The sequence below is a fragment of the Cyprinus carpio genome, chromosome B12, assembly GCF_018340385.1.
Source record: "Cyprinus carpio isolate SPL01 chromosome B12, ASM1834038v1, whole genome shotgun sequence".
NCBI classification, from domain to species: Eukaryota; Metazoa; Chordata; class Actinopteri; order Cypriniformes; family Cyprinidae; genus Cyprinus; species Cyprinus carpio.
In genome coordinates this window covers 11,294,581-11,316,301 of record NC_056608.1, presented here as the reverse complement: position 1 = coordinate 11,316,301, position 21,721 = coordinate 11,294,581, and the positions used below count along the sequence as shown (strand labels likewise).

At 39.0% G+C, this 21,721-nt stretch overlaps 1 protein-coding gene across 2 annotated transcripts in view; it reads right to left on the bottom strand.

Moving 5' to 3' along the window:
• shisa9a (shisa family member 9a) overlaps positions 1-21,721 on the bottom strand; it is a 31,695-nt gene that overhangs the window by 8,769 nt on the left and 1,205 nt on the right. For both annotated transcript variants that reach the window (XM_019120566.2, XM_019120565.2), the window contains exon 2: positions 20,674-20,780. In XM_019120566.2, the coding sequence (XP_018976111.1) occupies positions 20,674-20,780 (107 nt within the window). The remainder of the gene's footprint in view (positions 1-20,673; positions 20,781-21,721) is intronic.

Genomic DNA, 21,721 nt, shown 5'->3' with positions numbered 1-21,721 from the left:
AGGTAGAATAGAAGTATAAGCTGCTCAAAGTTAGGTCACAATTCATTTTAAATGTGAGAAGAGGGCACAAGTGTGTGTATGAAAGCTGTTTGCTTCTATCAGGATCCGCTATTGTGATCTAAATGGACTGGCCTGAGGATGGCAGAATTTTGCTTAATTTAAAAATGAGGTCAAAGTGCACTTGATCATATAGGTTTGCTTTTAGTGCTGGACCTCTTGCCTTCTGTTTACAGCTACTCCACACTGCAGAACACATGACGAGAGGAGAATGATAAAGTGTAGTTTTATGTACACTTACTTGTCAAACGTTTGGAATAATTAAGATAAAAAATATAAATAATAATAAATGTCAATAAAATGAAGTCACATATACTCACAAAGGCTGCATTTGATGAAAAATAAAGTAAAAATAGCATTACTGTGAAATGTTATCACAATTTAAATCAACAGTTTATATATATATATATATATATATATATATATATATATATATATATATATATATATATAAATATAAATTAATTATTCCAATTTTTCCAAAATTATTATTCACCCCGCATGAATACTGCAAAAAGAATCACGGTTTCCCAACATATTTGGCAAACAATAATAATAAGAACCATTATTTATAATTAAGCAACACTAAAAAATTAATAATAACTGAGCACCAAATCAGCATATCAGAAAGATTTCTGAAGGATCATGTGACACTAAAGACTGGATTAATGATTCTGAAAATTCTGCTTTGCTATCACAGAAATAAATGACATTTTAAATTATATTAAAGTAGAAATCAGTTATTAATTTTTTATAATGTTTCACAATATTGCTATTTTTACATTTTGAGCAAATAAATAAAAAATACTTATTTTAAAAACATTAAAAATGTATACATTGACATGATTCCACTTGACCATGACTGAAGGTTTAAGAGGAGGGTCAGTACTGCTAAAAAAACATGATCAAATAGGTAAACACTGATAAAAAGAGATCAGTTTTTACACAAAGGGTAAGACGACAATTCAGTGTACAGTATAAACCTTATTAGATATCCATAAATTTGACAACACTTTTAGAGAGTGTGAGATTGGACTGCTTGGTGTTACAAACACTGATGTCCTCATTATCCACTCCATATGTTTATTTGTTCACTAGTGCTCATTAGACATGCAGGATGCTGCCTCTCATGAGAGAACACCATAGAAATCCACACAGAGTCATTACCAACAACCTACAAATGTCACCGCATTGTTGCGTTTCAAACTGACAAAAGATGAGGCACAATATATATCAGATCCACAGAGCTGATATGAGAAAAAGTGTGAATTAAAAATGAGAAACAGGCGGGCACTCAAAATGAGAAAAGCATGTGAAAATCTGATTGTGAAAATAACGTATGGGGTTCAACAATAAGGTTCAGATTTTTTCCTGTAAACCCACAAAACATGAGATTTTTTTAAATTTAGCAGGTAAAAATAAACCCACAAATTTCTACTGTTGACATGAAACTTTCACCAGATGTCGGTTTACAACCCAAATAATCAATACATACAAAGAAAACAAAACAAATAAATTCAGAAATTAAGTTCTGTGTAATAAAATGGAATGACCCAGGGGAAAAGTATTGAACATGCTTTTATTACTGAAATTTATTTATTACTTCATACAAAAGCCTTTGTTGTTAATGACAGCTTCAAGATGCCTCCTGTATGGAGAATCTAGTCGCATGCACTGCTCAGGTGTGATTTTGGCCCATTCTTCCACACAAACAGTCTTCAAATCTTGAAGGTTCTGTGGGCCTCTTCTATGAACTCTGATCGTCTCGGTTACGTATGGTAATGCCCTTTCAGTCAGTCACACTCGACGTCACGTCAGATGACCGACGAATTGGGATCTCGCTTAGAGAGACCAATCTACTTTGAGTGTAAACCATAGACTGTATAAAAACATGGACGTAGTGTCCGTGATGTCACCCATAGACTCCTCAAGAGTGGTTTTGAAGCTCAAAGTGTGCAGAGCGGGCCGTCGCCATCTTGGCAGCGCGTCACCGCACGACTCTCCCGGATAATTGAAAATGGGCAAAAAGGCGGGAGCTGGTTGCTGAAGCCATGCCCACCTAGCGCGACGGCATTGTCAGCAGCGGCAATCCACCTGTCACTCACGTGGCCACGCCCTTAATTATGCAGAACTTTAAGGCTTAATATAATTTAAATGGATGAGTTATAAAAAAATTCACCCACCTCACAGTTGTCATGATGGCAAAATTAGCTATATAGACCAAAATCTTTTTTTGCACCAGGCTGTAAACATGTTTTTTTTCTGCTGTAAAGTTTGGCATTTTTAGTCTATGGGAATAACTCCCTTTTGCAGCCACCCTCAAGTGGCCAGTCGATGAATTGCAGTTTTAGTCACTTCCTTATTGGCTTCACGAGAGTGAGCGGGAGGTTGCCACTCAGTGTAAATGAGCCAATGCACATCGACATGCGATTACTGCATCCAGCTGCTGCTGATCACATTGTGAGTATAAGTAGACAACAGGTGCAGCGCATATTCAGGTTTTCACTGAGGAGCCGAGTCGGTAACCCGGCTGCTTCTAGTGGTACAGAGGCTATGGCGACGAGATGTGATGTCTCCGTTCCCTCCTTCAGGGAACGAGGGTCACCACACGTAACCGAGATGTTCCCTTTCAGTCGATCACTCTCGATGTTACGACGGATAACCGTCAAATTGGGATCCTTACCAAAGGGCCATAGCCACTGCCCCTTCCAGTGTCCTGTGGAAGCCTCCTGCGCCCCTACTTTTTGGCATAAAAAGAAGACAAGAAGACCACAAGAAGACTGGATAACACTAAAACTGCTGTACCTTGGCACTTGCCCTCTCAGTAGGACTGGATAACAGCGAGGGAAAACATACCTGTACCACTTGGGACAGGAAAAGGATGCAAAGGAAGACAGCCATCCTTGTTTAGAAGGAGGTTCTGTGTTCGCCGGTTCTTATTGTGAAGTTTTTTACATATGGACAACTGTTTTGGAAGTGCATATGGACAACTGATTATGGAGCTTAGAGCTGATTGTAACCTTCATGGAAATGGCAGGAGTCTGCCAGGGAAACACGGCTCAGAGGCTATACCGTGGACTTTACACATAAGAGATCCACTTAGGTCTCTACATATAGAACCCAGCCCTCTACCGGTTCTCACAGATTCAACGAGTGAGGGCCTGGCACCAGATGCTCTGCCATGTCTGGCTGCCGAGGGGATGGAGGAGCTCGACAGGGTCTACAATATGGACTCTCTGGAGTGGTTTTAGAAAGCCAACCCGAAGCCAGGGCCTCTCAGTCCTTCTACCCATTTCAGGTGAGAACACAGGAGGATAACGGCTCAACACAAAGACTATAGAATCTAGCAAACATGTTGGGGGTCGCCTAGCCTGCAGCTCTACAGCTATCTGCCAGCAAGGTGCCATGAGCCAGCGCCCAGGAGGATGCAACACTTCTAGTTGAGTGAGCTCGCAACCTGAGCAGGCAGGGCATACCCTGTGCCTGATAAGCCAGGGTGATGACATCCACTATCCAGTGGACCATCCTCTGCTTAGAGATGGCATTCCCCTTCTGCCGGCATTAAAGACAAAGAGCTGGTCTGAGGTCCTGAAGCTTTGTGTCCAGTCTGCATAGCATCTCAATGCTCGGACAGGACAGAGCAAAGCCAAGGCTAAGTCTGCCTCCTCCGGGGGCAGTGCTTGCAAGCTCACCACTTGATCCCTGAAGGGAGTAGTGGGAACATTGGGCACATAGCCGGGCCAGGCCGGGCCTCAGGATTACCTGGGAGTTAGCTGGCCCAAATTCTAGGCACGATTCGTCAACCGAAAATGTGTGCAGGTCCCCTACCCTCTTGATGGAGGCCAATGCAAGCAGGAGCAAGATTTTCATTGACAGAAACCTTAGCTTGACTGTCTGCAAAGGCTCAAATGGGCCCTGCTGTAGTGCTCTGAGCACTAGAGTCAGGTCTCAAGAGGGTATAGAAGGGGGCCATGGAGGATTTAGCCTTCTTGCCCCCCTAAGGAGTCTGATGATCAGGTCATGCTTCCCAAGCAACTTCCCTTCTGTGGGGTCGTGGTTAGCAGCAATCGCAGCAACATGGATTTTGAGGGTGGAGGGAGACAGCCTTCACTCCAACCCTTGCTGCAAGAAGGACAGCATGACTCTGACCGGGCATCTTGGGGGGTCTTCTAGACGAGAACAACACCAATCCACTAACAGTTTCACCTACAAATCTCGTAGACGATGCTCTGGCCGGAGTGTTGTTGTCAACTACCTTTTGGGATAGCTAACCTACACACTCTGCGTCCCGTCTAGGGACCAGACATGAAGTTTCCAGAGGTCTGGATGTGGGTGCCACAGGGTATCCCATCTCTGAGTCAGTAGATCCTTCCTCAGAGGAATTGGCCAAGGAGGGGCTGTCACAAGGAACATTAGTTCCGGGAAACAGGTCCGGGTGGGCCAATAGGGCACAACTAACAGGACCTGCTCCTCGTCCTCCATGACCTTGCACAGTGTCTGTGCTAGAAGGCTCACTGGGGGAAACACATACTTGCGCAGGCCCCGCAGCCAGGTTTGTGCCAATGCGTCCGTGCCGAGTGTTCCCTCAGTCAGGGAGTAAAACAGCTGGCAGTGAGAAGTTCCTGGAGAGGCAAACAGTCTCTGAAATGACTCCAAATCAGCTGGACCATCTGGGGATGGTTCCATGTGGTTGCAATGTGTTGTCCATACGGACTAGTACATGCTTGCCTCGTAAGCGCCCTTTGAGACGGATCAAAGCAAGGCGCACTACCAGCAACTCTAGGCAATTGATGTGCCAGTGCAGTTGGGGGCCTGTCCTAACCTTTGACACTGCAAGCCCGTCGAACGTGGCCCCCCAGCCAGTGGTTGAGGCATTCATGTGAATCACAGCATGCCTGGAGACCTGTTCTAGGGGCACTCCTGCCCGAAGAAATGCAAGGTCTGACCACGGGGTGAAGGTTTGGCAGCAGGCCGGTGTGAGTTGGATCCGGTGAGTGCCCCATTGCCACGCCCACCTCAGGACTTGGCCATGGAGCCAGCTGACATATGCCCCAGGAGCCTCTGAAACTGTTTCAGGGGGATCGCTGTCCTGCTCTTGAACATATTCAAGCAGTTCAACACAGACTGAGCGCGCACCTGCGTGAGGCATGCTGTTTGTTCAACCGAGGCCAACTCCATACCGATAAAAGAGATCCTCTGTGTCGGGGAGAGTTTGCTCTTTTCCCAGTTGACCCGAAGACCCAACAGGCTGAGGTGCCGGAGCACCAAGTCCCTGCGTTCGCGTAACTGAGCCAGTATGAGCCAGTTGTCGAGGTAGTTGAGAATGTGAATGTTCTGTTCTCTCAGGGGAACAAGGGCCGCCTCCACAACTTACGTGAAGACACGGGGCGACAGGGACAGCCTGAAGGGCACAACCTTGTATTGATGTGCCCGTTCTTCGAACACAAACCACAGAAATGGTCTGTGGCGTGGAAAGACAGACGCATGAAAGTGTGCACATCAGTTGGGACTAAACCAGCTAATATTAATTTCCACTGACTAGGGGCCGGATTGCTTTCTAATTACTGATAGATTTCTGCTGGTGTCTTGGCTTTCCATGCCTTTTTGCACCTCCCTTTCTTCATGTGTTCAATACTTTTTCCCTGGGTCATTCCACTTTATTACACAGAACTAAATTTCTGAATTTATTTGTTTTGTTTTCTTTATATGTATGGATTACTTGGGTTGTTACCGACATCTCGTGAAAATTTCATGTCAACAGCAACTTCAGAAATATATTTACTGAGAAAAATGGTGATGTGTTCAATACCTATTTTACCAGCTGTATATAAAAAATAAATATTTATGTGAGTGAGTTTTTTTTTTCTTTTTACTCTGTCAGTAATAAATTCATAAAATAAACTTTTGGAGGAAAAAATAATCCAATTTTTAAAAAATTAAATTCCTTAAACAATTCTGAATAATGATCCCAGATGTAATGTTCAGCTTTGACATAACACAATTTATGCTGATATAATGGGTTAAATGAAAAAGTGGAAACATTAGAAAGTGGGAATTAGAATTCCATTCTTATTCTGTGAAAATAATTCAGATTCACTGATCAAAATAAATGCATATATGCCTCTATAAACATCTGTCAAAAAATAAAAGAGCCTCTATAAACATCTGTCTAAACAACAAACATCCAATTTAAAAACTTTATGTACAACATAACATATACATAAATGCACTGACATTTTGATGGACGCTATGAGTGAAACATCAATGGATTTTGTCTTTACATACTGTATGTTCAAGTCCACATATAGATGTAGGTTCTAAAGGTAATCTATTACAGGTTTGAAAAACGACTCCTCATATTATGTAAAGAAAGATCCAGGCATCACCTGAACACCACTGATAGTCTAAATGCTTCACTGAGTCAGATAAAGAACCACCCAAATATCATTCAGCTGAATAAATCCCCCTGAAAATCACAGTCTTTTCTGTAAGAATGCAAAGGTATGCAGAACAGCATTCACCTCAGTCATGTCGCCCTGTCTCGTTCCAGCACCTTAGTTAATACTTTATTGGCCTGAAAAATAGGCTTTTATTAGATGTAGCACCTTAAGTTATGCATGGGTGTTTTCCTTCACGTATCTGGGTCAGCAGCCTCTTGTGTGTCTAAAACAGCAGATAAACACTGCCAGACTTTACACTGCTGGACAATGCTGTTATAATAGGCCTGTGGATATTAAAGAAAATTATTACACTTTTGTTTCACAATTTCTGATGAGAAAAGTCAAAATTGCTCCGCTCTCCAGGAAACACTTGAATCAAGAGGATAGCCATCAACTGAATGGGACTGCAGACGCGTGTTGTATTCATGCCCCATGTTCACTGCAGCTTCTGATTCGTAAAATGTAACCAGTTTGATTGAAGAGATCCATCAGTCCTTGTTAGATGCATGATGGATGGATTTGATCGCCCTTCCACTTTTTATTTGGGGTTTTGTGATAAAGGCGTTGTTAAATTTATCTATCTACCTGTCTGTCTGTCTGTCTGTCTGTCTGTCTGTCTCTGTCTATCCACCTTTCTAGCCTTTCATTATGCCCACCCCATTGAAATTGTGTCCATATTTTGATACTCTTTTTAAATACTGTTTTGGATAAAAATCATCTTTACTTGCAGCATTGAGTCTTTCACAAGCTCCACACACAAAAATTTTCATAAATCTATATCTGGAAGCTTTTTAAAAGTTTTCAACTGTCAAACATTTAAACAACTTTCAGTGTTTTAAAAACTTTCAAACAAGCTTTTGTTAGCATTGAAAGGTTTCACTTTATTTGGATTTTAGTTCATTTTAAATGCTTTTCCTTACATTCAGATTTGAACGGCAATTCTGCATCCTGTTCAGTTCAGTAAATCAGAATTTAAAAGGCATTCTCAATTAATGTACACATATATCTTACTCTGTCATAAGTGGGCATAGCTGACATTAATAACATCAGGCAAATAGTGCAGAATTTTGTGAATAAGATGCAATCTTATGCTTAATTTATATAGAAAGCGCAAGTTTTTTCTGCTGAATGGAATGACAGTTTTTCAATTTAAATACTAACACCACAGCACTATTTAACAGTGCAGAGTATTTAATGGTTGGTTAAACTCTGTTGCGCTGAAATACCGCAACAAATAAAAAAAAAAAGAAACAATGCATTCTCTCCACGACCATGATCACCTTTACATAGCCAAAACAGAAAAAAAAAAACAACAAAAAATAGAACATTTTGAGATTTCTGCAGGTGGAGAAACCATCTGTCTGTCAATCAAACCTATGCCATCTGTTTGATACCCCCATTTATTACTATTAATACATTTACTACGATTTATCTTTGTGTAACCATCCACTGCGTCTGACTCTGCATCTGTCTGAAAATCCCCAGACTCTTCAGGGTGTTTTGAGGTTAAATATGTCAAGGTTATCACAAAGCACATAGACTGAGAACAAGTCAACAATGTGACTATGAGATACTTTTCCAGTTTCTCATTAAAGATGCAGGAGGGTATTTCGGGAGCTGCACATCCCTCTGGGATGGCGGCAGATGGGCATCTGAGCTTGCAAGTGATATCTTCTGCAAATCAGAGAGGACTATTCTCTGCGTGTCTCCCTCTTGCTCTTGACATTAGCAAAATGCAGCCATGGCAGGAAAAGGGAAGCACAGTGATTGCCAGATGTCAAGTATCATTGCCTTTGAGGCACTCATTGCCCTTGCTGTGACACTAATGTTTTGGCACTTTTGTGGTATGCTTTGGGTACGTCTGAGGATGTGGACAGTGAGGTCATATAAGGCTACAATTTGAATGTGATGGATAAAGAATGAATTTAGCAGAAAATATTATGAAATACAAAACAAACTGAGCATGAAATAAACAGCTGCATGTCAGATATTAATAAAGTTCTGTAAACTTTTTATTTGCAATGTATGTTTTTGAAACTATGTTTCTTTTTGTTTTTTGCAATGGTTTTGGGTAAAATCTGTACTAAGAGTAAATATAGACAATTATTGTTACTGTAAGGTGATGTTTCTAACTGATCTTACTCTTAAAAATGACTTTCATTGGGTTTAAACTACTGCCTAGTTTTTTTTAAACTGGGGCTAGGGGCCTCCTGCAGACACTATGTTCATTTAAAATTCATTTGATAATCAAAATGGCATGCTTTAAATGTATTTCCAGTGAAAGCAGGAGAAACTGCTCATCAGTAGTGTTGACTGATGAATTTGCACATGGTAAGTATATTAAAAACATCATATACATATACAGTACACATACATATACATATACATATATTTTTTTTACAAAAATACATAGGGAATCTGGTGTGTGGTGGTCATCATATGTATTGCATCATAAAGTTTGATAAACCAGGCAGTATTTCCACATTGCATTTTTACTCATTGGATAGCAGGTGTAACAGGTGTAAGATACATTTGAGATAAATAATAAACTGATCACTCAAACTAACTCAGGAGTTTGTTCAGGCCACATAGATGAATGTTCCTCCTTCTAAGTGGAAGTATGTCAGCATTTGGAAGCTTCGGAGCTATGCAATCCACACATGGAGAGAGCATTTTTTATTTTAGTTTTTTATTTACCAAATATATTGCAGAGGTCACATATTCACAAAGTCCAAAGTGCTCTATCTATGGCTTTTCCAGACCTCCTTTCTTGCTCTCTCTCTTTATTTGGCATTATTTTCCAATAGAAGGATCATTCCAAGATATGAGAAGAGGTGACAACAGCACCCCACATAGCAAACCTACTTTCCCCAAATGCATCCACAAGCTCCATATGCTGGCCAAATGTCTGCAATAACAAGTACCCTTTCAGCCAGAGCTGGGCCAAGTGTGGCAATGACGGCAGGGTGGTGATCCGGCAAACAACATGAGGGCCGATTGTTGGTGGGAGGAGTGTGGCCCAGATCAGTCAGGTGATATGTGGCCCAAATCAGGCTATGATCTGGCAGCATATTATGTGACCCATGATAAACAAGATGCATGATAATGGTTAAATGATCACATACATTTTTTAACGAAGTGTAGTATTGTTAATATGTAGTCTTTGAAATGGCAAGTCAAAACAGAATGAAACATTATCATTTCAAAATTAAGCAAATTAGTCAAGTGCATTAAACTGCACTTAATTAAAATTTTATTAAATTTTATATTATTATTCTTGGTACAAATAATCTTAGAATCCTTACATGAAAAGAGAGAGAGAGAGCGAGAAAGAGAGAGAGAGTGAGAGAGAGAGAGATCATTTAACCATCATGTAATAATTATTTGGTTTACCATGAGGCACATCATTATTATTAGTATGCTGTCATGCACAAGCATTAAATAAAATGATCATGAAAGTATCTTATTTTTTATTTAAATCCTCTGTATCCATGTGATGCTTGGTGTGAGTAACAGATCCAAATGCAAACCATTCATCAGTGATATGTATCTCATTCCTCTGTAGCTATAGTAACAATTTAAAAATGTGTCATTAAGTTTTACAACAAGTTTTACGGCAGCGATATCAAACGCTCATTGGCTCTCACCGGTTTCCTCATAGATTGTGACATGCCGTGTTTCCGGTGATGCGTGTTTTGAGCGCGCCTCGCCTTAACGGAGTGGATCGGGATAGTATTTTCAGCGTTTTAACAATTTAGATTATTCCCTGCTCCTCGCACTACTATTATATTCTGCCAGAGAGGACTGCAACTGCAATGTATCGTCATTTGGACTACTGTGGTACTGCTCTTTGACACACCTGTAATAAATTATTATGATTAAGTTACATGTGTCTATCTGTTACGTTTCTCTTATAGAATGCATTCTTTATATACTCGGTCTTTATTGGTTGATTTGTTCTTTATAAAAATAAATAGAAAAATCAATGCAAAATGGTTTTTTTTTTAATTTATTTATTTTTTTAATTGCACAGTTACATGATGTGTGAGTTTTTAAGTCTGATTTTCTATTCAGTTTAATGTACTTTATTGGGCATAGTTTGTGTGTGTACATTAATGTACAGATGTGGGCCGGATCTGGGCCAACACTATGTTGCTGTCTGGTTTACCGAAGCATGTCACAAAATGAATAATTGTGATTATAGTAATATACAAGGCAATAATCTGAAATATTAAGATTCTGTATTCCCAGACAGCAAAATAGTGTTGGTCCAGATCCGGCCCACATCTGGCCCGAATGAAATCCAACAAACTGCTTGCTGTCTGGGTTGGGTCTGGGCTATATAAGGCTCAGGTGTGGCTCAGATTTGGAGATTCTGGTTTACTTAAGGCTGAGAATTGGCACCAAGAATAAAACCTGTTTTGGCCCAGTTCAGGGACAGTTTAGGGTGATTAACTGGCTGAGATTCGGCCCGGTTATGGCCCATGTGTGGCCCTTGTCTGTAATCCAGTTCTGGGCCACTTCAGGGCCGTCATTCTTTGTGGCACTTGGGCCGAGGGAAAAGTGATTGTGTGGCCCGGATCTGGGCCAGAAGACATTTGCTATGTGGGACTATTGGAGAAATGGTGCTGCAAGACAATGGATCTCGTGCCGTTAAATGAAAAAAACTGATGCCAAGGCACGCTGTTCTTTCAAAGGTGAAAAATCCTTGTAAAAGGTAATGGAACCTCAATATCCATTTGAGCAAAGTTTGAAGCTCTTTTGCCAAAGGAGAGCATGAGAACATGAGAGGTCAAGAGATGAGAAGCTTATGAATATCATACTTCACAGCAGGATTACAGCGAAACACACTTGTGATGTCAGAAATAGCTTTACAAAAATCATCTGTTAAATGCATATATTAAAGAAAATACTATATGGACATGTCATGTGACCCTGTGTTGGGAAAAACATATAGTTTGTGCTTAACTTTGTTTGCTGAGATAAGTTATACCAGTGGAGAGTTTCAAACCAAAAACTGTACTTGGCATGTTATGTTCACATGCTCTCATTTATTTTCTTTTGATATTCTTTATTCCCTTTTGGTGTTTTTAAAAAGAAGTAGGACAGGAAACAAGCACAAGAACTTAGGGGATATCCTAACCAATAGTGGACTGAGACTCAACCCTGAGATCTGTTCTGAAAGCAACGCTAAATTCAACCAGCATAGTTAGGACAGCAAAATAAATATGCTTTTAAAAAGGAAAACAAAATGCTTCACATACAGTATCTGTTGTTTTTAGTGTCAAAGGCAGTGTCCAATCAAACTCGGCACAGTATTTTGGCACAAATTAATTTGTCACTTGGCAAAAGCAGCCAAATGAGACAGATGCCAGCGGGTTGCCTAACATGCTCTCATCCTTGGAAAAACAAGATCAAAATGCATGTAAAGAGAAACAGTTGATTAAGACGATAAATGGGTTCACAGATAAATTACTGCTTTTTTTCCATTTACAAAATTGTACGTTTTCCTGTTTTACACTGCTGTTCAAAAGTTTGGGCTCGGTAAGATATTTTTAAAATGTTTTTGCAATCTCTTATGCTCACTATAGCTACATTTATTTGATTAAAAAATACAGTAAAAACAGTAATATTGTGAAATACTATTACAATCTAAAATAACTTATTTCTATTTGAATGTATTTTAAAATATAATTTATTCCTGTGATTCAAAACTGAATTTTCAGCAACCATTACTCCAGTCTTCAGTGTCACATGGTCCTTCGGAAATCATTTTAATATGCTGATTTCATGCTCAAAAATATTTATTCTAATTGAAATATTGTGCTGCTTAATTTTGGTTTAGAAACCTTGATATATTTGTTTAGCATTCTCTGATGAATAAAATGTTCAAAAGAACAACATGATTATTAAATCGAAATCTTTTGTAACATGGTACAAAGTGATTTACTGTCACTTTTGATCAATTTAATCCATCCTTACTCAACGTAGTGACCCAAAACATTTGAAAAGTGGTGTATATTTGATTTTAAGTGAATCTTTATATTTACTTTTGTACAGTTTTAATGCTTTCAGTGCCCAATTTAAAATAAAGGTCCTGAAGCAAAACTAGTTGAAAGTTGCTGAGTTATACTGATTGAATGCATAATGATGCAGCTATAATGAACTTTGTTTAACTTATTATGCTCCTGAGATGGCTGTGGGTCTCCAATCTATCTTACACACACCTACCCACAGGAACTTATTATCAGCACTGTTTCAAATGGATCATCAGATCCATCCACCTTAACACCTCTTTTACAATTAATGCCAGTCATTGCCTTCAGGGAAAATTTGCCATCACTATAATATCGGAATAACACTGCAAGCATATCTTGGTTGCTCATTATAAATTCCAACCTGGGTCTTGCCCCTGCTGTCTGGAATTACATTTAATGAGGGAGAATTCAATCTTAAACACATACTCGTTTTCACTGTGGCGTTTGATGGAGTGGCACTCATCCATGTTCACTGCATTAAACAAGCACATTTGGATCTTCCTTTGCCCTCTTGGGGAGCTGATTATTCGTAAGCATCTCTACGGTGATAATGAAAGCTGCCTGTCCACTTAAAGCTGAAGTTGAACAGACAGAGGATGGAAATGATTCCTGATTCTGTCATGTCAAATGATAAACAGTCTGGAGTTGCTAAGTGTTCTGCAGCAAATACATTAATCTGTCATTTCCCCTTGCTGCTGCACGCTACATGATATGAATTATGCATCGTTTTTGGGCAGTGGTGTGTTGATCTAAGGATTGGGGGCTGTGTGTTTTTGTGCTAGCATGAGCGTGTCCACCATGACAACAGACCCAAGTAGTCATGCAGGCAAAGAAGAGCCACAAGGAAGGATTCAAATCAATGCATACATGAATGACATACACAGGTGACAAAGACAGTCTGGGATTGATGCGGCTCAATAGGTGGTAACAGGGGAAAACCGCTTCCAATGGAGCTTTTGCTCATTCTGCTTTCAACCCACGTGGGTTTTTGATTAAAAATGTTCCATAACAGCAGAATTCAATTATCTTTGGTGTCATTTCAGCATCTTCCACATGTGTGCTATCTGTCCTAAATGGTGGCAGCTGTCAGTTTTTTTCTAGGCAGATGGACATCTTGGCAATGGCTATGGTGCAGTAAAGTGAAAACCAAAAGTATTTTCTCCAGCTTTCCTGTTTGCTTGACCAGTGAGTAGATCAATAGCATTTGGATTGCCTTCCTTCCTGTCCATCAGTCTTCCCTTCTTTAAATCTGCCCTTCACAAAAGCCTTCAGGATCAGCAAATTAAATTCTTTAGGTTTTCATAAGCCACTAAGTAACTGATAAGCTCTTGGTGTGATGCACAATACATGTTTATTGAGTTTTTAGATACTGACGTTTTGGATACTGAGTGTATTGCGATACTGAAATGGTACATTTGCATTTAGGTGCGAATATAAATAAGAATATCCACACCAGGATTACAAATAAGAAAAAGATGTTGTGCCAAGTAGAAATGTACTGCTTGTGTGTAAGTTGATTTTATATGGTTTTGAAAAACTTTTATGCCATTTTAAAGAAACATTTGAATATGCTGTGGTGGGAAGAGCAAATGACAGACACAGTGGGTGTGGCATCAGGCCTCGGAGAGGCTTTTATTAACAGAAAATAACAAAAACAGGCAATAAAAGTGTCCAAAGGGAAAGGGTGTTCAAAATAAACAGGGGATCTGGTGTCCTCGTCGTGGCGTGGGGTTTGTGAACGACAGGTAGTGTTCGGGAAGGAAGGGTCCAGGTAAGGGGTGGAGTCCGGCGGCCGCACACACTCCTCTCTTGGTCCGGTGTGACAAGCCTGCTGCCTTCCCCTTATTTTCAGCATCACCCCATCCCTTAATCACCACCCTTCGCCAGGCTTCCGACTGGAGTTTGTGCATGAGAGAGGATGGGCGCTGAAACAGCCAGGGCTGGGGGCATGTGATAAAGCACACCTGAACCAAATTGATCCTCATCACCGCCGCTGTTTAAATGCCGAGCGCGCCTCTCCTCAGGAGACTGGTCTCTTCATCGTGCATGCACGCTGGTGTCCTCATGGGTCCAGGAAGGGTGCGTAGAGGGACTCCCGTGCCACCAGACCCATGAGCTGCCGGACCCACGGTCCAGTCGAGAACCGCACATGTTATACGGCTGACAGGCCAGGATGCCGGGCCGTTTATCCCTGGGAAGCTCCATGGGCCAAGGAGGACAAAGCCGATCAGAAGAAGCCACCACCCCTCACAAATTGGACCAAGAGGGGAGCACTTGCGCCCGCTGGACTCCGACCCTTACCTGGACCCTTCCTTCCCGAACACTGCCCCACCTTCAAGAACCCTGCAGCACAATGAGGACACCAGATCCCCTGTTTATTTTGAACAGCCTTTCCCTTTGGACACTTTTATTCCCTGTTTTTGTTATTTTCTGTTAATAAAAGCCTCTCCGAGGTCAGAGGCCACACCCACTGTGTCTGTTGTTTGCTTCTCCTGCCACAATGCGTATACACATCTTAATCATTAATCTTTCAAACATTTTAAAACAATTTAAATTAACACATTTTATAAATATATATATATATATATATATATATTTATATATATATATATATATATATATATATATATATATATATATATATATATATTGTCAGAATTTAAAACCAGTCTGCAGATATTGGGCAGTCTGAGTTAACACATTTTTCAGAAAATCGTGTGGCGCAGTTCTTTTGACAATTCATTCGGAGGATATCAAACATGTTTGATATTTTTTTGTAGATTTGAGAACATTGTTTTTATGTTTGGAGTGACTTGAAAATCTATATCCATTAGGATATACAGCTGTCCCTCTTCCCCCAGTGTGCTGAAAGAAATAGGCTGCCAGCCTGTCCTCTGGGTGTGAAATCAGAGTCAAATCAATATGAATTTTAATACAGAAATTAAAAATATTCTGGTCATAGAAGAGGATCATTCCAAAATGTAATATTGTGAGCAATACTTTCCATTTAGACTACCTTATGCCACCCACACACTGCATGATTTTAGCCCTGATTTTCCACTCTTCAACAGTTAATGGAGATCGTCGAAAAAGCCCAAAATCAAAGGCAAAATTGTACTTATACACACGAGTAACAATGTCTGAATTACCAAATACACTATTTGAGAGAAGCTCTGATTTTTCACTGGCAAAAATCCAGTTATTTTCAATCAATGCAATCAGGAATTTAACATCAGAGCGAAAGATTTTATGTTTGTCAGGTTGTTTTCAGTTAGTCCCGCATTTGTTGAATTGTCCAACAGACTTCTGCTTGATTTGTAACTGACTTCTGTGTGAGCTGTGCTCTATACATCACAAAAGACCCATTTTCCCCACAAAATCTCTAATTTGACCGCACCTTACTCTGCAGTGGTGAGCCAGGCAAAGATTCAATTAACATGCTATTTCAATAAGAAAACTATTCAGGAGAGTGACCATTTCCATAGAATGAATTTTCCTTTTCTATTTTCTCTCACAAAAATTATCTATTTTTATAATGCAAGAATAAATTCTGTGATTTTTTTTATATATATTTTTTTATATTAGGATTGGAGGAGCATCAAAGGTGGTATTTTCTTGCGACAATGGGCACTGTGGGTCTGCATATGAAGTAAAATTAGCATTGGCATCAAGTAGCAGACCTGTACGAGCCCCGTTTCAGTGACGCACATCAGATGGCCACATGTCCCTCTTCCCCCAATGTGCTGGAAGAGATAGGCTGCCAGCCTGTCCTCTGGGTGTGAAATCAGAGCCAGTTCTCCTTGGTGGAGTTCTCTGAGCGTGGGGAGACCATGCTGACCTGAATGCAATCCCGATGGGGGGTTTCTGCCATTGTAGCATGGCGGCAATGGTGGCTTCGGTCGCTGAGCCAACAGAAATATGCTGCTTGCCTCAAGGAGCATGAACCGTGGCCCAGTAAATGGGATGGGATGGTGCCTCAGATTGGATATGTTGCACACACTCTTTTACTCATACATAGCCAATACTTGCATCAGTCCAGAGAATGAAAAGGATGAAAAAGAAAGCAAAAAGTGGAGAAAATGGCTAACAATATAATTGTAATTTTAATAGTTTATTATATTGTCAATTAATTTAGTGTATTGCCATTAGAAAACAGAAATTTTTGCCAGAGATTAAGATCTTAACAAAATTATAATCTCCATTTGTGATTTGGCCTGCATCTTATTGTCATCAATAGGACTAGCCAACAATATTTTTTGTGTGCACTGAAATTTCATTCGAGCATCACAGTCATTCATTAAAAAACATCACAAAATTGTGAAAATGACAAAAATGATTCATTCGAGTCATTAATTAAAAAAACATCACAAAATTGTGAAAATGACATTGCTGTTATAAAACTTTAAATAAAAAGAAGTGGGTAACTAATATCTTAGGCACCATATATTGACGCTTGTCTCTTTTTGCTCCACCAAGTCAAATATTTCCAAATAAAGCTATCTCTGAGCAGGCTTTTTATCATTAACTTAAGCTATTTTGTTACTTGAAATAAAGCTGAAAATGTTGCCTTGCAACTAACTGAGATTAGTTAAAGTTTAAGCACTATAATTACTATGGAAATAAACTAAAATAACTAAATTAAAACAGCTAAAACGAAAATAAACCTAAATTATAAATAAATTAGCTCAAATTAAATCTGAACATCTAAAAGTTAAATATTATTACTAAGAATTGTAATAGTATATAAATTAAACTAAAATAAAACTGTCTCTGTGCACAACATAAAATGTTCCTCTCATTCCCATTGTATCAGCACTGATTAATTAATGAATCAGTTGAATAAATGATTCACTGGCACACTTATAAAGACCGTCATATGTTGCCACTTAGTGGTGTAATGGTGTAACATGCAGAAAGAGTACTGTTATTTTGTTTAAAGATTTAGGAGAGAACAGAGAGAATGGACTCTTCATGTGTTTTAAAATAATATTACATAAAGAGTTTGTTTTATATGGTTGTGGAGAGTTATGCTGGCTGTTTAAGCAGTTCTGGTGGTGGCAACAATAATGTGAACTTGTCAAATGAAAGTTTTAGCTTTGTTAACACTAGCATATGTGTGGCAGCATTTTAAGGGCATTAGTGACATTCTCACACAACAATATTTAATAATAGCATTTCAAAGAGTGCACATATCAATTCATGATGAATCACCCTGTCATATATAAAAAGATTTCAGAATAATTTTTAGATATAAGTCTTTGACTTTTATCAAAATAAAGCCAGAGTGAAGTTAAAAGTTAGAGATCTGTTTGATGGCTTAAAAAGTTAACATGCCTCTAGACATCAAATCATCAGATTTTTTTGCGATGAGAGAATCCTAGTACAAAGACATGCTTGAACTAGCAATGAACTAGGACAATTCGCTGTAAATGGACTTATTGCAAGTATAGCGCCAACGGCAAGAATAATCACACGGATGAAGAATGCAATAGGTGAGCAGAAATCCATTCTGTTCTCTACACTTTTTAATATTTGTTTTAAGTTACAGTGAGTTTGTTAAGGACAAAAGACGGGTTTTACTCTCGCTGATCTTTAAAGTCCATACAGAACATGCAGATGTGTCTTTAGCACCTGCGTATTTGCAAGCAGATCTTTATTTCAGGTGTTTGCGTTGGCCCAAGGCTTAAAATAAATACAACATAATAGATTTCTGCTGTTTCTTTTGGGAAACCCCATTAAGGTAATTAGTTTTAGCTGTGGCATTGGAAAAAGCTCCACTTCATCTGCAAGGTTCAATTGCTCAGTGCACTGTGGGAGGAAATGCTTTTGTTCCTCAATTCAGGTCACTAACATGCAGAATTTAACATCCTGTACTGTACAATGATTGAAATCACACTGGGCTAAAGTCTTGATTATTTCATGCCATGACCAAAAAAATTTACCATTCTGTATTCAATACTTTTTTTCTATTTCTTCTTAAAGCCATGGGTACTCTTGTAATGCCAAGCTGTGATGGTAATGGAGCACAATACTGTATCCTCCAGAATCCTGGATCATTGCAAAAAAAAAAGGTCTAGTAATTTTGCACTTTCAGTGAGGTAACTAGACCGCTTTGATGGGATCATTCAGCACACGGTGGGTGAGCATCTGGATTGTCAGCATCTTAGAGGAGGAATATTGAAGAGATGAGAATTCCCGAATACAGTTACTGCTTGATTGGTTTATGTGAAAAAATAATTCCCCACAAAGTCCATATGAGCATGAGCAAATCTGAACATGACGAGAGTACAAAATCAGGAACGTATAACATATTTTCATCTTGTATGCCCTTAAATCATTGAAACGTTCTCCGTATCACATATAAGAGTGATTTGGGGGGGGGGCAGTTGTGTAATCTAACTAGGTTTACATATTGAAATAATAACAGCAGTAACCTACAGCAAATGCAGAGTCTTTCTGTCATCTCATGTTAAAAGAAAAGATTTCACATCTGTCATTTAAGAGTGTGTGAACTTCTATTATGACACATAAAGCAGATTTGATCATCTGCTTTGTTACGGCGTTCAAAGACAGGAAGTTTTATCAATAGACTTAGGCATTATTCATATCTACACTTATTCAGAAAACAACACCTTTAAAGTATCTTTAAGCTTTAAAACATATCTTTATGTTTTGATTACAAGATCTTATGACCTGCCACTCAGGGAGGTCCTCTGCATAATCGCTGGAATTACTTGCTCTTAGGTCCTGTTGTCTTGATTTCGGTTCAAATCATTATCTCATATGGAGTAACTCGGTGGACTGTGTATTAAATCGTTGTGGTCAGAGGTTAAAAGCAGTCCACATAATTACACTCAGGTTTATGGATTAAAAGGCAGTACTGCAAGAATAATGATCATGATATGGAAATAAGAGGTGAGCCAAAATTACTCTTTGAATGTCTTTTTGTGTAATAGAGGACAGAACTGACATTATACTGATTTCATAGTTACATTTCTTAATCAAGCTTATTAATGGCTGGTGTAGCACGCCATATGTAATGGTTGGCTGCATGTGAAACAAAACTTTCATCATCCACACCCTGTTAAAAATCTTTCTTATTGTTTTGCTTGATTTTTTCTTTTTCAGTGCATCTTTTCAATTTAAGAGCCTACAGTGCAGGTGTAGAATGGGTGGATAAATAAAAAATAATGTAAAACCCCTCCAGACTCATATGAAAAGGCTCTTTCACAGCACCATTGAGGTTCTGTATAGCACTTTCAAAGCATGCTTCTTTGTGCAACCAAAAAAAAAGAGTTCTATTTAGCACCAAAAGGGTTGTACTAGTGTTAAAAGAAAAAAAAAACTCACACGTCTTACCATTTTTCTGAGATATATCTACATATTATTGCTCTTAGTCTTTGTTCTTAATAAAGAAATGTAACATAAAAGTAATCTGAGTTTTCAAAATCTTCTGATAGGGATATCTACAATATGCATGGCAGTGAAGAAAGAGTGACATTATCTTTGCAATTAGATGAAAGGGAAAATTCTCCAGCTACTGACTCACATCCTAAGTGTCAACCAAAATCATCCCTCTGAGGGGGGCTTTGATATTCTCACTGTATTTTGTGTTATTTCAACACAGATATATTTAGGGAGTTAATAACCACAGAGGGGGTGATGTAATCAGAATCGCAACAAATGAGAGTTTAAACATTTGTGATAGGGCCATTCATTTCGAATGGTTTTAAACAATACCATACACACAACTGCAGCAGCAGCCCACGGCAGTGACCATAAATAGGCTTATTTTGCAACAGCATTGTGCTCACAGCATCTCCTTTCTCTTACACATATCTGTATATGCTAAGCATTGAATATGAAAATCAAAAAGTGGTGCAGAACCAACAAAGTTTTACACCGCAAGCAAAACTTTGAATACTTAATATGTTATTATATGTATAATTTATAACTACATGTGTAATACAATACACAAGTGCATTGTATTGCATAGAGGTTATGGTATATTGAGCACTCAAGCCAGGAGAAACATGCTTTTAGACTGTTTCAGGCTATTTTCATAAGAGCATGAATGTAGTACATAGTTTATGCTGAGCTCGTGGGAAAAGAGAGGAAGTAGGCTACAATCAACTTACGCATGTTGTTTGCTCTCGCCTGCACAGTGTCATAATGCTGTGTGTGCATTCCGATGGCCTCCTCGTGCTGACCCTGACGGGCGCCTTGCATGACGCTTGCAACAGCTCTGTTGAAGAACAAGCATTTGTTAGCTTAGTATTCCACTGAATTGTTTTGCATTGTGTAATCAGCCTTTATTTAGATATCAAAGAACCGCATACAGTGATATAATGTCAGTAGACTGACATCTATTCATTCAGTGCTATAGCTGCCGCTGTCCAGAGTACTGATTCAAAGAGAACAGGTTTTTCTGTGAGGCGCTCTTTCAGCAACCTGCACACTGTGGGCTGTGAAGCTCTCATCAGAGGTTTTGACCCACAGAATCAGTAGGAACAAGAGATTTCCACCTCCACCATTCAAGCTGAGTAACCAAAGGGTAAAAAACTGACAACCGGATGTTATGCAATATAATGTAATATCTAAAATGGGTTGTACAGTTCTTGTGGTTTACATGTACAAGTTAACCGTGTTTCCATGTGGATCTCTTGAGATCTGTGATTCAAGAAAGGCTTTAAAAAAATAGCTTGCATAACACAAATCCAGGAATTTAGAAATCTTAATTAAGATTCAAGGGATTGTTTTTGCTCTCATCAAGCATGAATATTCACAACAGTAAATGCAGAGCTTTGACAACCAACACTCAAAAGACACAAAAGATGGGTTAGTGAGTACATTTTTGTTTGGAATTTTTTTAATCCATTCTTGGATGGAGTTAACAATTTTCACCCTTTTGTTTTTAATTGGTGGTCTACTACACACATGCACCAAACGTATATCATTCACTGTTGCCATGCATGCTGTTTTTCAGTGTCTTGCACAATGAGCGCTTTTGCTCTTTCTCCACTTTTTTTTTTTTTTGTCAAAATTTTGTCCAATAATAAAATCTTTACAACAAAACGCATTTCGAAACATCTGAGATCTGTTGCATTCAGTTATGTCTAGGTTAATTAAGGGTTTTTTTTTTTTTTTTAACGCACCGTGAGTGAACGACTCTAGCAGTCACACACA